At 38.2% G+C, this 18,966-nt stretch overlaps 1 protein-coding gene across 2 annotated transcripts in view; it reads left to right on the plus strand.

Annotated features, from left to right (window-relative positions):
* xxylt1 (xyloside xylosyltransferase 1) overlaps positions 1-13,219 on the plus strand; it is a 50,137-nt gene extending 36,918 nt beyond the window's left edge. The window contains exons 5-6 of one of the 2 annotated variants that reach the window (XM_062028541.1): positions 2,856-2,988; positions 9,718-13,219. In XM_062028541.1, coding sequence (XP_061884525.1) covers positions 2,856-2,988; positions 9,718-10,114 — 530 coding nt within the window. In that variant the 3' untranslated portion in view covers positions 10,115-13,219. The remainder of the gene's footprint in view (positions 1-2,855; positions 2,989-9,717) is intronic. The other variant, XM_062028543.1, reaches the window with a different exon arrangement.
* Positions 13,220-18,966: the final 5,747 nt, after the last annotated feature.

Here is an 18,966-nt window from a genome sequence, read left to right on the forward strand (position 1 = left end):
CCTAGTGGCTCTCTGGAGCTTTTTAAAAAATGTATGAAAAATGGAAAAGGATGAGGGTAAAAAAAAAAGTTTTGTTTTAGTATGGTTACTGTAGGAGGACAAACATGACACACACCTCCCTAATTGTTATAAATCACACTGTTTGTATTAAACAGGCTTCACTGATTCGAGCATTTGGCGAGCGCCGTTTTGTCCTACTAATTTTGGCGGTCCCTGAACTCACCGTATAGTTTTTTTTACTTGTATAACTTTCTCCGACTTTCTAGATCTAGGACGTGTTTTATGCCACTTCTTTTTCTGTCTCATTTTGTCCACCACACTTTTAACGTTGTGCATGAGTGCACAAAGGTGAGTTTTGTTGATGTTATTGACTTGTGTGGAGTGCTAATCAGACATATTTGGTCACTGCATGACTGCAAGCTAATCGATGCTAACATGCTATTTAGGCTAGCTATATGTACATATTGCATCATTATGCCTCATTTGTAGCTATATTTGAGCTCATTTAGTTTCCTTTAAGTCCTCTTAATTAAATGTATATCTCATGACACATGTAATATGGCTTTTATTTTTTTGCGGCTCCAGACAGATTTGTTTTTGTATTTGTGGTCCAATATGGCTCTTTCAACATTTTGGGTTGCCGACCCCTGTCTTAGACACACGTAATAAAGGTGTTTGATGATCAATTATGTCACTACTGGTGCCACCTTTCCTACATAATAATGTTCAAAAACAACTTAAAACCCTATACAGATACTGTATATACTGACATATAATATTCATGTTAGATAACGTAATAATGTTCAAAAACAACTATACAGATGTATACTGACATACAAACCCTGTTTCCATATGAGTTGGGAAATGGTGTTAGATGTAAATATAAACGGAATACAATGATTTGCAAATCCTTTTTAACAACATATTCAGTTGAATGCACTACAAAGACAACATATTTGATGTTCAAACTCATAAACTTTATTTATTTTTTGCAAATAATAATAAACTTAGAATTTCATGGCTGCAACGCGTGCCAAAGTAGTTGGGAAAGGGCATGTTCACCACTGTGTTACATGGCCTTTCCTTTTAACAACACTCAGTAAAGGTTTGGGAACTGAGGAGACACATTTTTGAAGTGGAATTCTTTCCCATTCTTGCTTGATGTACAGCTTAAGTTGTTCAACAGTTCGGGGGTCTCCCTTCTGCTATTTTAGGCTTCATAATGAATGTTGACTGTCTATCTGTGTTGGCCCTGCGATGAGGTGGCGACTTGTCCAGGGTGTACACCGCCTTCCGCCCGATTGTAGCTGAGATAGGCTCCAGCGCCCTCCGCGACCCCGAAGGGAATAAGCGGTAGAAAATGGATGGATGGATGGAATGCGCCACACATTTTCAATGGGAGACAGGTCTGGACTACAGGCAGGCCAGTCTAGTACCCGCACTCTTTTACTATGAAGCCACGTTGATGTAACACGTGGCTTGGCATTGTCTTGCTGAAATAAGCAGGGGCGTCCATGGTAACGTTGCTCGGATGGCAACATATGTTGCTCCAAAAGCTGTATGTACCTTTCAGCATTAATGGTGCCTTCACAGATGTGTAAGTTACCCATGTCTTGGCCACTAATACACCCCCATACCATCACACATGCTGCCTTTTACACTTTGACCCTAGAACAATCCGGATGGTTCTTTTCCTCTTTGGTCCGGAGGACACCACGTCCACAGTTTCCAAAAACAATTTGAAATGTGGACTCGTCAGACCACAGAACACTTTTCCACTTTGTATCAGTCCATCTTAGATGAGCTCAGGCCCAGCGAAGCCGACGGCGTTTCTGGGTGTTGTTGATAAACGGTTTTCGCCTTGCATAGGTGAGTTTTAACTTGCACTTACAGATGTAGCGACCAACTGTAGTTACTGACAGTGGCTTTCTGAAGTGTTCCTGAGCCCATGTGGTGATATCCTTTACACACTGATGTGGCTTGTTGATGCAGTACAGCCTGAGGGATGGAAGGTCACGGGCTTAGCTGCTTACGTGCAGTGATTTCTCCACATTCTCTGAACCCTTTGATGATATTACGGAGCGTAGATGGTGAAATCCCTAAATTCCTTGCAATAGCTGCTTGAGAAAGGTTGTTCTTAAACTGTTCAACAATTTGCTCAGGCATTTGTTGACAAAGTGGTGACCCTCGCCCCATCCTTGTTTGTGAATGACTGAGCATTTCATGGAATCTACTTTTATACCCAATCATGGCACCCACCTGTTCCCAATTAGCCTGCACACCTGTGGGATGTTCCAAATAAGTGTTTGATGAGCATTCCTCAACTTTATCAGTATTTATTGCCACCTTTCCCAACTTCTTTGTCACGTGTTGCTGGCATTAAATTCTAAAGTTAATGATTATTTTGCACAAAAAAAAAAGTTTATCAGTTTGAACATCAAATATGTTGTCTTTGTAGCATATTCAACTGAATATGGCTTGAAAATTATTTGCAAATCATTGTATTCCGTTTATATTTACATCTAACACAATTTCCCAACTCATATGGAAACGGGGTTTGTATAATATTCATGTTAAATAACGTAATAATGTTCAAAAACAACTTAAAGTCTTGTCCAGATGTTTACTGACGTATAATATTCATGTTAAATAACTTTTACTCCAAATGAATATTATTCCAAATATCGTCCTCCTGGACCGATAATGATCGGTATCAGTATGGGCCCTGGAAAAGCGTCATCTACTTGTTACGTATCAGCTGACCTTGGTTTTTGGCGGAATGTGCAGTTGGTGTGTCCTGCATGACCTGCTGGTGTGTTGACACAGCTGCTAAGAAGAGCTTCTCCTCCTGGCAGCTTTGACGCACATGGTGCAGCTCGACCTGGACCTGAAGTACCGCACCAACATCAGGGACCTCTTCCAGGAATTTGACCACTTCGCAGCGGGGGCGGTCATCGGCATCGCCAGGGAGATGCAGCCCGTGTACAGGTGAGCACCTGCACATATTTGCACCACCAAGTTTGCTTCTTTGATGAATTTATTATGGCTCTACTGAAAATGTGCTGTGTCAAAAGTATACATACAGCAATGTTAATATTCGCGTACACGTGCGGCAACTTGAGGGTTCCAGGTTCGATCCCCGTCACTGCCGTTGTGTCCTTGGGCAAGACACTTGACCCACCTGCTCCCAGTGCCACCCACACTGCTTTAAATGGAACTTAGATATTGGCTTTCACTATGTAAAAGCGCTTTGAGTCACTAGAGAAAAGCGCTATATAAATATAATGTCCCTTGGCAAGTTTCACTGCAATAAGGCGCTTTTGGTAGCCATCCACAAGCTTCTGCTGGAATTTTTGACCGCAAAATTGGTGCAGTTCAGCTAAATGTGTTGCTTTTCTGACATGGACTTGTTTCTTCAGCATTGTCCACACGTTTAATTAACCTCCTAAGGCCCAAGCTGTTTGTTTACATGCTTTTTTATTTCTCTTTGCTATTTGGGCTTATTGGACCCTAATTAAAATAAAAACTAAGAATCATCTTTTGATATAATGTACTTAGTCCATAAGTACACAAACGTGTACTTCATGTTTAGTGACATGCTAATTCTTATTTTTACACTTTTTTCCCCTCCAAATTCCATTGTATGTTATACTCTTCTGACACCACCAGATGGCAGTATAAGTGTCCACATAAGCGGCCATAAGACCCCAATTCAGTAGTGTACACCATTTTGGGAAAAAAGAGCTAAAAGGTGCTTTTCATGCATGTGGCCACTAAGCCTTTAGAGGTTTTTAAGTCAGGACTTTGGGAAGGCCATTCTAAAACCTTCATTCTAGCCTGATTTAGCCATTCCTTTACCACTTTTGAGGTGTGTTTGGGGTTATCGTCCTGTTGGAACACCCAACTGCGCCCAAGACCCAACCTCCGGGCTGATGATTTTAGCTTGTCCTGAATAATTTGGAGCTGATCCTCCTTTTTCATTGTCCCATTTACTCTCTGTAAAGCAGCAGTTCCATTGGCAGCAAAACAGGCCCAGAGCATAATACTACCACCACCATGCTTGACGGTAGGAATGGTGTTCCTGGGATTAAAGGCCTCATCTTTTCTCCTCCAAACATATTGCTGGGTATTGTGGCCAAACAGCTACATCTTTGTTTCATCTGACATCACATGGACATGTTAGCATCTTCATTATTTCAATATTTACTCATGTCAACAGTGCGTTGTTAGCATCTTCAGTACATCAACAGTGCGCTGTTAGCATCTTCAGTACGTCAACAGTGCGTTGTTAGCACATGCCACATGAACAGGACTGATGTGCATGGTCTGCTGTGGAGGACTTTCCTGTTGTCAGCTCCTACTGGACACTGTTATGTGGACGATACTGGACACTGTTATGTGGACAATACTGGACACTGTTATGTGGACAATACTGGACACTGTTATGTGGACAATACTGGACACTATTATGTGGACAATACTGGACACTGTTATGTGGACAATACTGGACACTATTATGTGGACAATACTGGACACTGGTACACTGGACACAATACTGGACACTATTATGTGGACAATACTGGACACTGTTATGTGGACAATACTGGACACTGGTACACTGGACACTATTATGTGGACAATACTGGACACTATTATGTGGACAATACTGGACACTGGTACACTGGACACTATTATGTGGACAATACTGGACACTGGTACACTGGACACTGTTATGTGGACAATACTGGATACTGGTACACTGGACACAATATTGGACACTATTATGCGGACAATACTGGACACTGGTACACTGGACACTGTTATGTGGACAATACTGGACACTATTATGTGGGCAATATTGGACACTGGACACTATTATGTAGACAATACTGGACACTGGTACACTGGACACTGTTATGTGGACAATACTGGACACTGGACACAATACTGGACACTATTATGTGGACAATACTGGATACTGGTACACTGGACACAATATTGGACACTGTTATGTGGACAATACTGGACACTGGTACACTGGACACAATACTGGACACTGTTATGTGGACAATACTGGACACTGGTACACTGGACACAATACTGGACACTGTTATGTGGACACAGTACTGGACACTATTATGTGGACAATACTGGACACTATTATGTGGACAATACTGGACACTGGTACACTGGACACAATACTGGACACTGTTATGTGGACAATACTGGACACTGTTATGTGGACACAGTACTGGACACTATTATGTTGACAATACTGGACACATATGTGGACAATACTGGATACTATTATGTGGACAATACTGGACACTGGTACACTGGACACAATACTGGACACTGTTATGTGGACAATACTGGTACACTGGACACTCTACTGGACACTGTTATGTGGACAATACTGGACACTGGTACACTGGACACTCTACTGGACACTGTTATGTGGACAATACTGGACACAATAATGGACACTGTTATGTGGACAATACTGGACACTGGTACACTGGACACAATACTGGACACTATTACGTGGACAATACTGGACACTGGTACACTGGACACAATACTGGACACTGTTATGTGGACAATACTTGACACTGGACACAATACTGGACACTGTTATGTGGACACAGTACTGGACACTATTATGTGGACAATACTGGACACTGTTATGTGGACAATACTGGACAATGGTACACTGGACACAATACTGGACACTACTATGTGAACAATACAGGACACTGGTACACTGGACACTATTATGTGGACAATACTGGACACTGGTACACTGGACGCAATAATGGACACAATACTGGACACTATTATGTGGACAATAATGGACACTGGTACACTGGACACTATTATGTGGACAATACTGGACACTATTATGTGGACAATACTGGACACTGGTACACTGGACACTATTATGTGGACAATACTGGACACTATTATGTGGACAATACTGGACATTGGTACACTGGACACAATACTGGACACTGTTATGTGGACAATACTGGACACTGGTACACTGGACACAATACTGGACACTATTATGTGGACAATACTGGACACTGGTACACTGAACGCAATACTGGACACTGGTACACTGGACACTAATATGTGGACAATACTGGACACTGGACGCAATACTGGACACTGGTACACTGGACACTAATATGTGGACAATACTGGACACTGGACGCAATACTGGACACTGGTACACTGGACACTAATATGTGGACAATACTGGACACTGGACACTAATATGTGGACAATACTGGACGCAATACTGGACACTGGTACACTGGACACTAATATGTGGACAATACTGGACACTGGACGCAATACTGGACACTGGTACACTGGACACTAATATGTGGACAATACTGGACACTGGTACACTGGACACTAATATGTGGACAATACTGGACACTGGACGCAATACTGGACACTGTTACACTGGACACTAATATGTGGACAATACTGGACACTGGACGCAATAATGGACACTGGTACACTGGACACAATACTGGACACTGGTACACTGGACACAATACTGGACACTATTATTATGTGGACAACACTTCCTGCTACCATTCACAGCACTTCCTGCCCACATGCACTTCATAACGTTTCTACTCACAGCTGCATCTGGAAGCTTCTATGCCCAAGAGATGAGGCCCCTTATATAAGTGACAGGGGCCACATCCTTGTATCTCATACTTTTGTTTACTTGCAGCAGTACAAGTACACAAGTATTGTATTCACATTTACTTACTGCAGTACAAGTACACAAGTATTTTATTCACATTTACTTACTACAGTACAAGTACACAAGTATTTTATTCACATTTACTTACTACAGTACAAGTACACAAGTATTTTATTCACATTTACTTACTACAGTACAAGTACACAAGTATTTTATTCACATTTACTTACTACAGTACAAGTACACAAGTATTTTATTCACATTTACTTACTACAGTACAAGTACACAAGTATTTTATTCACATTTACTTACTACAGTACAAGTACACAAGTATTTTATTCACATTTACTTACTACAGTACAAGTACACAAGTATTTTATTCACATTTACTTACTACAGTACAAGTACACAAGTATTTTATTCACATTTACTTACTACAGTACAAGTACACAAGTATTTTATTCACATTTACTTACTGCAGTACAAGTACACAAGTATTGTATTCACATTTACTTACTGCAGTACAAGTACACAATTATTGTATTCACATTTACTTACTACAGTACAAGTACACAATTATTGTATTCACATTTACTTACTACAGTACAAGTACACAAGTATTGTATTCACATTTACTTACTACAATACAAGTACACAAGTATTGTATTCACATTTATTTACTGCAGTACAAGTACACAAGTATTTTATTTACATTTACTTACTGCAGTACAAGTACACAAGTATTTTATTCACATTTACTTACTGCAGTACAAGTACACAAGTATTGTATTCACATTTACTTACTACAGTACAAGTACACAATTATTGTATTCACATTTACTTACTGCAGTACAAGTACACAAGTATTTTATTTACATTTACTTACTGCAGTACAAGTACACAAGTACATTGATTGTGATATCAGACATAGTGATGTTGATTTTGGTATCAGACATAGTGATGTTGATAGTGATATCAGACATAGTGATGTTGATTGTGATATCAGACATAGTGATGTTGATTGTGATATCAGACATAGTGATATTGATTTTGGTATCAGACATAGTGATGTTGATAGTGATATCAGACATAGTGATGTTGATTGTGATATCAGACATAGTGATGTTGATTGTGATATCAGACATAGTGATGTTGATTGTAATATCAGACATAGTGATGTTGATTGTAATATCAGACATAGTGATGTTGATTGTAATATCAGACATAGTGATGTTGATTGTGATATCAGACATAGTGATGTTGATTGTGATATCAGACATAGTGATGTTGATTGTGATATCAGACATAGTGATGTTGATTGTGATATCAGACATAGTGATGTTGATTGTGATATCAGACACGGTGATGTTGATTGTGATATCAGACACGGGGATGTTGATTGTGATATCAGACACGGAGATGTTGATAGTGATATCAGACACGGTGATTAATGTGATATCAGACAGAGTGCTGTTGATTCTGGTATCAGACTCGGTGATGTTGATTGTGATATCAGATGAAAACTATATGTTGTAGTATGGAATATAAATATTGTAGTATGGAATATAAATATTGTAGTTTGTAAGTATTGTAGTATGAAATGTAAATATTGTAGTATGGAATGTAAGTATTGTAGTATGAAATATAAATATTGTAGTATGTAAATATAGTATGAAATGTAAATGTTGTAGTATGAAATATTACTATTGTGGTATGGAATATAAATATTGTGGTATGAAATATAAATATTGTATTATGGAATATAAATATTGTAGTATGAAATATAAATATTGTAGTATGTAAATATTGTAGTATGAAATATAGATATTGTAGTATGAAATATAAATATTGTAGTATGGAATATAACTTGTAGTATGAAATATACTGTAAATGTTGCAGTATGGAATGTAAATATTGTAGTATGGAATATAAATATTGTAGTATGTAAATATTGTAGTATGGAATATAAATATTGTAGTATGAAATATAAATATTGTAGTATGTAAATATTGTAGTATGGAATATAAATATTGTAGTATGTAAATATTGTAGTATGGAATATAAATATTGTAGTATGAAATATAAATATTGTAGTATGTAAATATTGTAGTATGGAATATAAATATTGTAGTATGTAAATATTGTAGTATGGAATATAAATATTGTAGTATGAAATATAAATATTGTAGTATGGAATATAAATATTGTAGTATGAAATATAAATATTGTAGTATGGCATATAAATATTGTAGTATGTAAATATTGTAGTATGGAATATAAATATTGTAGTATGAAATATAAATATTGTAGTATGGCATATAAATATTTTAGTATGGAATGTAAGTATTGTAGTATGAAATATAAATATTGTAGTATGGAATATAAATATTTTAGTATGTAAATATCCATCCCATCCATTTTCTACATATGAAATATAAATATTGTAGTATGAAATATTACTATTGTGGTATGGAATATAAATATTGTAGTAGGAAATATAAATATTGTATTATGAAATATAAATATTGTAGTATGTAAATATTGTAGTATGAAATATAAATATTGTAGTATGTAAATATTCTAGTATGTAATATAAATATTGTAGTATGTAAATATTGTAGTATGTAATAAATATTGTTGTATGTAATATAAATATTTTAGTATGTAATATAAATATTGTAGTATGAAATATTACTATTGTGGTATGGAATATAAATATTGTAGTAGGAAATATAAATATTGTAGTAGGAAATATAAATATTGTAGTATGTAAATATTGTAGTATGTAATATAAATATTGTAGTATGTAAATATTGTAGTATGTAATATAAATATTGTAGTATGTAAATATTGTAGTATGTAATAAATATTGTCCTATGTAATATAAATATTGTAGTATGTAATATAAATATTGTAGTATGTAAATATTGTAGTATGTAATATAAATATTGTAGTATGTAATATAAACATTGTAGTATGTTGACCGGCAGACACACCTTCTGGCAGTACCGCAAGGAGAACCCGGGTACACCAGTGGGTGAGCCGCCTCCTGAGGGTCAGCCGGGCTTCAACAGCGGTGTGATGCTCCTGCACCTGGCGGCCATGCGGGCGTCTCCTCTCTACAACCGCCTGCTGCAACCACACCATGTGGGCAGACTGGCTGAGCACTACCACTTCAGGGGCCACCTGGGGGACCAGGACTTCTTCACCATGGTGGGCATGGAGCACCCACACCTCTTCTACTCGCTGCCTTGTGGCTGGAACCGACAACTCTGCACCTGGTGGAGGGAGCACGGCTACGCTGAGGTCTTCCACTTGTACTATCGGTGTGACACACCCGTCTTTATTTACCATGGCAACTGTAACAGTGTCATACCCAATGATTGAACACACCCGTCTTTATTTACCATGGCAACTGTAACAGTGTCATACCCAATGATTGAACACACCCGTCTTTATTTACCATGGCAACTGTAACAGTGTCATACCCCATGATTGAACACACCCGTCTTTATTTACCACGGCAACTGTAACGGTGTCATACCCCATGATTGAATACACCCGTCTTTATTTAGCATGGCAACTGTAACAGTGATTGAACACACCCGTCTTTATTTACCACTGCAACTGTAACAGTGTCATACCCGATGATTGAACACACCTGTCTTTTACCACGGCAACTGTAACAGTGTCATACTTGAAGATTGAACACACCCCTTTTTATTTACCACGGCAACTGTAACAGTGTCATACCCGATGATCAAACACACCCCTTTTTATTTACCATGGCAACTGTAACAGCGTCATACCCCATGTTTGAACACACCCCTGTTTATTTACCACGGCAACTGTAACAGCGTCATACCCCATGATTGAACACACCCGTCTTTATTTACCACGGCAACTGTAACGGCGTCATACCCCATGATTGAACACACCCGTCTTTATTTACCACGGCAACTGTAACAGTGTCATACCCGATGATTGAACACACCCGTCTTTATTTACCACGGCAACTGTAACGGCGTCATACCCCATGATTGAACACACCCGTCTTTGTTTACCACGGCAACTGTAACAGTGTCATACCCCATGATTAAACACACCCGTCTTTATTTACCACGGCAACTGTAACCGCGTCATACCTGTAGATTGAACACACCCCTTTTTATTCACCATGGCAACTGTAACAGCATCATACCTGAAGATTGAACACACCCGTCTTTATTTACCACGGCAACTGTAACGGCGTCATACCCCATGATTGAACACACCCGTCTTTGTTTACCACGGCAACTGTAACAGTGTCATACCCCATGATTAAACACACCCGTCTTTATTTACCACGGCAACTGTAACCGCGTCATACCTGTAGATTGAACACACCCCTTTTTATTCACCATGGCAACTGTAACAGCGTCATACCTGAAGATTGAACACACCCCTTTTTATTTACCATGGCAACTGTAACAGTGTCATACCCCATGATTGAACACACCCGTCTTTATTTACCACGGCAACTGTAACAGTGTCATACCCCATGATTGAACACACCCGTCTTTATTTACCACGGCAACTGTAACCGCGTCATACCTGTAGATTGAACACACCCCTTTTTATTTACCATGGCAACTGTAACAGCATCATACCTGAAGATTGAACACACCCCTTTTTATTTACCATGGCAACTGTAACAGTGTCATACCCCATGATTGAACACACCCGTCTTTATTTACCACGGCAACTGTAACGGCGTCATACCCCATGATTGAGCACACCCGTCTTTATTTACCACGGCAACTGTAACGGTGTCATACCCGATGATTGAACACACCCGTCTTTATTTACCACGGCAACTGTAACAGCGTCATACTCCATGATTGAACACACCCGTCATTATTTAGCATGGCAACTGTAACAGTGATTGAACACACAGTTACCAAGGCAACTGTAACAGTGTCATACCCGATGATTGAACACACCCGTCTTTTACCACGGCAACTGTAACAGTGTCATACCCGAAGATTGAACACACCCCTTTTTATTTACCACGGCAACTGTAACAGTGTTATACCCGATGATCAAACACACCCCTTTTTATTTACCATGGCAACTGTAACAGCGCCATACCCCATGATTGAACACACCCCTTTTTATTTACCGCAACAACTGTAACAGTGATATACCCCATGTTTGAGCACACCCCTTTTTATTCAGGGCACAAAACAGGAAGTACATGTGCAACCCGCAGCACCTGCAGTCAGCGAACTTGTCCAAAAGATGGCGCCACAGCACAAACAATAACACACTCTGCTTGTGTTTATTGAAAGCTATTTTTGTTATGGCCGTCAGCGAAGAAAACCCCATAAATTAGCTGCACCGTTTTCTAAGCCGCAGGGTGCAAAGCGTAGGAAAAAGGTCTCTTATAGTCCAGAATTTACATGACGTGAAAATCTCCCCTAACTTATCCCATTTGTTTGTGCAAAAGCATTATTAACTCGCGCTAACAACGTGCATTCTGCAAGAGTCCGCAACGTGTCGTAGTTCCAGCAAACTGCTGCTAATGTCGCTTGGCAGCAGGCGCCACCTTTCAAAGGCACACACACACTCGCACTCTGATCTCATGAAACATCAAACCAGAAAAACGCACTTCTTGGGTTTGATTCAAAACTTTAGAGGACAAACTTGATGTAAAATGAATACACGACATGAACGTATGCACTTGTTCACAGCCTCTAGTGTTGAAGGCTGGAGCTGGAGTCTCACACACACACACACACACACACACACACACACACACACACACACACACACACACACACACACAAGATGGTCTAAGTGTTTTGGCTCCAAATGGAAATCATTGAAGGTAAAAAAAAATCTTCCTGATTGATTGCACTTTACAATCATAGAAATGTTGTTTTTACAATAATAGAAATAATGTTTTTTGTAATAATAGAAATGTTTTTACAACAATAAAATCCTCTTTACAATTATAGAAATAATGTGTATACAATAATAGAAATAATGTTTTTTGTAATAATAGAAAGGTTTTTACAATAATAAAATCATCTTTATAATAATAAAAATGATGTTTTTACAATAATAAAATCATCTTTATAATAATAAAAATGATGTTTTTACAACAATAAAATCATCGTTACAATAATATAAATAATGTGTATACAGTAATAAAATACTCTTTACAATAATATAAATAATGTGTATACAATAATGAAATCATCTTCACAATAATGTTTTACAATAATAGAAATCCTCTTCTTTGCAATAATACAAATCTGTAAAATCTGATGTATTCCACAAATGAGCATTATTAAAAAATGTGTGACCAGTTTATTAATTTCTCCGGTTATCGATTGTTGCTCTACGTGTTTTTATTATTTATGTTTTGCATGAATTTGAACAATTAAACGATGCCTGATCATATATTCGTTATTTCAACGTTTTCTTGAGAAACAAACTTTTACAAGCAAAGTTGTGTATTAAACACGTTTTTATGCAGCATATGCATTTGATAAATGTACACTTCTATTTTTTTGAAACAAGAAGTAGTTGTGAGATAGGATGTTTTATTGTATGTTTTACTATGATGTGTTGTGTAACATGTTTGTGTCAGTAGTAATTTTATGATCAGTTATGTTTAACCTTAAATATATTACAGTAATGTGTTGTGTAACATATTTTTGTCATTGGTAATTTTATGATCAGTTATGTTTCACCTTCAATATGTTACAGTAATGTGTTGTGTAACATGTTTTTGTCAGTAGTAATTGTATGATCAGTTATGTTTCATCTTAAATATGTTATAGTAATGTGTTGTGTAACATGTTTTTGTCAGTAGTAATTGTATGATCAGTTATGTTTCATCTTAAATATGTTATAGTAATGTGTTGTGTAACATGTTTGTGTCAGTAGTAATTGTATGATCAGTTATGTTTCACCTTCAATATGTTACAGTCATGTGTTGTGTAACATGTTTTTGTCAGTAGTAATTGTATGATCAGTTATGTTTCACCTTCAATATGTTACAGTCATGTGTTGTGTAACATGTTTTTGTCAGTAGTAATTGTATGATCAGTTATGTTTCACCTTCAATATGTTACAGTAATGTGTTGTGTAACATGTTTTTGTCAGTAGTAATTGTATGATCAGTTATGTTCCATCTTAAATATATTACAGTAATGTGTTGTGTAACATGTTTTTGTCAGTAGTAGTTGTATGATTAGTTATGTTTAACCTTAAATATGTTATAGTAATGTGTTGTGTAACATGTTTTTGTCAGTAGTAATTGTATGATGAGTTATGTTTCACCTTCAATATGTTACAGTAATGTGTTGTGTAACATTTGTGTCAGTAGTAATTGTATGATGAGTTATGTTTCACCTTCAATATGTTACAGTAATGTGTTATGTAACATGTTTTTGTCAGTAGCAATTCTATGAATTATGTTTCACCTTAAATATATTACAGTAATGTGTTGTGTAACATGTTTTTGTCAGTAGTAATTTTATGATGACTTATGTTTCACCTTAAATATGTTACAGTAATGTGTTGTGTAACATGTTTTTGTCAGTCGTAGTTGTATGATGAGTTATGTTTCACCTCTAATATGTTACAGTAATGTGTTGTGTAACATGTTTTTGTCAGTCGTAGTTGTATGATCAGTTATGTTTCACCTCTAATATGTTACAGTAATGTGTTGTGTAACATGTTTTTGTCAGTAGTAATTGTATGATGAGTTATGTTTCACCTCTAATATGTTACAGTAATGTGTTGTGTAACATGTTTTTGTCAGTCGTAGTTGTATGATGAGTTATGTTTCACCTCTAATATGTTACAGTAACGTGTTGTGTAACATGTTTTTTGTCAGTCGTAGTTGTATGATCAGTTATGTTTCACCTCTAATATGTTACAGTAATGTGTTGTGTAACATGTTTTTTGTCAGTAGTAGTTGTATGGTATTAACGGACACACATAAATGGAAAAATTAAATTTGTTACATAATTTACACATATAAATATTACATTTTTATTATAATGTACACATATAAACATAGAAATATTATTTTTTCATTGCAAGGTACATGTAAAAATATAGAAATATATCATTTTAATACTGTTATCATAATCATACAAATGTTACCTTACATAAACATAGACATTTGACCTTGAAATATGAATATATCCATACAGTATTTGATATTATTGATGTTTATGTCAGTGAAATGTCTTCCTTCATGCACGGGCATTTGACCTTGAAATGAAATATGAATATATTGGTACAATATTTGACATTATTCCTCGTCTGATCAATATTACGAGTCTTACTTTGTGACTCACACATCCGGCTGACACACTTTCCACAAAGGATGACCTACATTCTCTCTCCACTCTCCCCTTCCTCGCACGTCCCTGCCCTCCTTTCTCTCACCTTCTTCCACGCCGCCAATCATTTTGTAACGTGACGCATTCTAGTCATCACATGTCGTGGTGCGATGACATCATCCTGTGAGGACTCGCTCAGGAACCAGCTGAAAGGACAAATATTAGCATTAGCATCATTAGCATCCTCCTCTCTGAGGGGCCACATTATCGTGGTAGAGGAGTTTGCTGGCCCCAATGATCTTAGGAGCTAGGATGTCTTCTAGGCCCCCTGGTAGGGTCTCCCAAGACTTAACGGGTCCTAGGTGAGGGATCGGATCTTCCACCATGCCTACTATCACTATCTATTGTTTTGGAGGCGTTGGCGTGTGCTGTGGATATTTCTGGTCACATGTATGAGACTGTGACCTCAGAGTGGTACAAAGGTGAAAGTGTGAGAGAGCTCAGATATGAGTACTGCACAGAGTACTTTAGGAGTACTTTATCAGTACAAGAAGATATAAACAAGTTCAGGACGTGGATTTATTTCTTTATTTATTTATTGCACACGGCGGGAAAAGTCCAGGTGGACTCGCCTGCTCTTTTACAAGCAAGAGAGTGAAGAACTCTGGAAGTGAGACCAACGCTGTAACATTTACCTGCTTTCGCTTCCATAAAGGAAGGAGAGCATCTTCTCTGGTCAATACTTTTATTTTTGAACTTCACTTCCTGTTGTCGTCCTAATAGTCCGCCTTGTGAGCTATTTATAGATCATGTGATGGAGTGTTGACCAATGGTTGAAGACTTGTGAACATGATGTCACTTCCTGCTGACCTCAGCCTGCTTTTGACTGCAGGAGGAAACTTGGAACTTAGACTCTCAGTCAAGTGTGTTGGAACTTAGACTCTCAGTCCAGTGTGTTGGAACTTAGACTCTCAGTCCAGTGTGTTAGAACTTAGAGTCTCGGTCCAGTGTGTTGGAAATTACACTCTCAGTCAAGTGTGTTGGAACTTAGACTCTCAGTCCAGTGTGTTGGAACTTAGACTCTCAGTCAAGTGTGTTGGAACTTAGACTCTCAGTCAAGTGTGGTGGAACTTAGACTCTCAGTCTAGTGTGTTGGAACTTAGACTCTCAGTCCAGTGTGTTGGACCTTAGACTCTCAGTCAAGTGTGTTGGAACTTAGACTCTCAGTCAAGTGTGGTGGAACTTACACTCTCAGTCTAGTGTGTTGGAACTTACACTCTCAGTCAAGTGTGTTGGACGTTAGGCTTTCAATCATGTGTGTTGGAACTTACACTCTCAGTCCAGTGTGTTGGAACTTAGACTCTCAGTCATGTGATGAAACTTAGACTCTCAGTCAAGTGTGTTGGAACTTAGACTCTCAGTCAAGTGTGTTGGAACTTAGACTCTCAGTCAAGAGTGTTGGAACTTAGACTCTCAGTCAAGTGTTTTGGAATTTAGACTCTCAGTCCAGTGTGTTGGAACTTAGACTCTCAGTCAAATGTGTTGGAACTTAGACTCTCAGTCAAGTTAGTTGGAACTTAGACTCTCAGTCAAGTGTGTTGGACGTTAGGCTCTCAATCATATGTGTTGGAACTTGGACTCTCAGTCCAGTGTGTTGGAACTTAGACTCTCAGTCATGTGTTGGAACATAGACTCTCAGTCATGTGTTGGAACTTAGACTCTTAGTCAAGTGTGTTGGAACTTAGACTCTCAGTCAAGTGTGTTGGAACTTAGACTCTCAGTCAAGTGTGTTGGAACTTAGACTCTCAGTCAAGTGTGTTGGAACTTAGACTCTCAGTCAAGTGTGTTGGAACTTAGACTCTCAGTCAAGTGTGTTGGAACTTACTCTCAGTCAAGTGTGTTGGAACTTAGACTCTCAGCCAAGTGTGTTGGAACTTAGACTCTCAGTCCAGTGTGTTGGAACTTACTCTCAGTCAAGTGTGTTGGAACTTAGACTCTCAGTCAAGTGTGTTGGAACTTACTCTCAGTCAAGTGTGTTGGAACTTAGACTCTCAGCCAAGTATGTTGGAACTTAGACTCTCAGTCCAGTGTGTTGGAACTTAGACTCTCAGTCAAGTGTGTTGTAACTTACTCTCAGTCAAGTGTGTTGGAACTTAGACTCTCAGTCAAGTGTGTTGGAACTTACTCTCAGTCAAGTGTGTTGGAACTTAGACTCTCAGCCAAGTGTGTTGGAACTTAGACTCTCAGTCCAGTGTGTTGGAACTTACTCTCAGTCAAGTGTGTTGGAACTTAGACTCTCAGTCAAGTGTGTTGGAACTTACTCTCAGTCAAGTGTGTTGGAACTTAGACTCTCAGCCAAGTATGTTGGAACTTAGACTCTCAGTCCAGTGTGTTGGAACTTACTCTCAGTCAAGTGTGTTGGAACTTAGACCCTCAGTCAAGTGTGTTGGAACTTACTCTCAGTCAAGTGTGTTGGAACTTAGACTCTCAGCCAAGTATGTTGGAACTTAGACTCTCAGTCCAGTGTGTTGGAACTTAGACTCTCAGTCAAGTGTGTTGTAACTTACTCTCAGTCCAGTGTGATGAAACCTCACCATTCAGTTGTAATAATATTGATGACAAGAATGATAATAATGATGAGTGAGTGTCATAATGTTTCAACACAAGGTCACAATACTTGGACTGTTCTGTGGATACTTTCACTTTCACTTGGCGCTGAGAAGACAGCAACACTTTAAGTACATGACGTGTCACACTCAGAAGATCCTTGCACTTGTGAAAGTATTCATAAAGCTGCCAAACTATAATTCCTAACCGTAATAAATCAATTAATTCAGTGTTCCAAATGTCACTCTGATCATTTTCTTACCACTTTGGTCACATGACTCACCTTCTTTTCATCAAATATTCCTCACATCTGAAGGTTGTGGAGCAGGTAGGGCAACATGGAGGAAAATAAAGTAGGGCAACACGGAGGAAAATAAAGTAGGGCAACACGGAGGAAAATAAAGTAGGGCAACATGGAGGAGAAGAAAGTAGGTCGATATGGAAGAAAAGAAAGTAGGTCGATATGGAAGAGACAACGATCACGATTATTTGCAAAAACATCTTAGAAAACCTGCATTCTTCGCCTCTTGACCAACATTCTTGGAATCCACAGCCTCTCTGACGACGCCCACTCTCTTCAAGATCAAGTATTCATTTGACATTTTAATTGAATTACTTCTGTGCTCAGAATACTTCAATAATCAACATCACATTGAATTTAAATCACATGTATTTGTTCTGAAGAGCAGGGAAACCTGCGAAACAGGCTTGTCGGGATGAAAAAGCCTCTGTGTTTTTTCCTGACCTGAGTGAAGTTGTCACGTTGTGTAAATGGTAAATAAAAAGAGAAAATACAATGATTTGTAAATCCTTTTCAACTTATATTCAATTGAATAGACTGCAAAGACAAGATATTTCATGTTCACACTGAGAAACTTTGTTATTTTTTGCAAATAATCATTAACTTAGAATTTAGTGGCAGGAATGCTAGCTTGCATGTTTCTGCTTATTTTTGTCTACAAAAACAGCTAATGAGGTTTTGCTGTAATCTTTACACACACACACACACACACACAATCTGCGTGTGTGTGTGTGTGTGTGTGTGTGTGTGTGTGTGTGTGTGTGTGTGTGTGCGCCATGTTGCCCTTTCCATAGCCCACTTGTGTGACGTGCAGGTGAAAGATGGCACAGAAAGCTGGTGAAGGCTAACGAGGATTTCGCACACCTGCCTGTGAGGACACTTTCAGCACACCTGAAGGTTCGTCTGCCTCAGCGTTCAGAAGAAAGTCTAATAATACATCCATTTTCTACCGCTTGTCCCTCTCGGGGTCGTGAGGCACAAGCGCT

This window comes from Entelurus aequoreus, linkage group LG19 (genome assembly GCF_033978785.1).
Source record: "Entelurus aequoreus isolate RoL-2023_Sb linkage group LG19, RoL_Eaeq_v1.1, whole genome shotgun sequence".
Lineage (NCBI taxonomy): Eukaryota > Metazoa > Chordata > Actinopteri > Syngnathiformes > Syngnathidae > Entelurus > Entelurus aequoreus.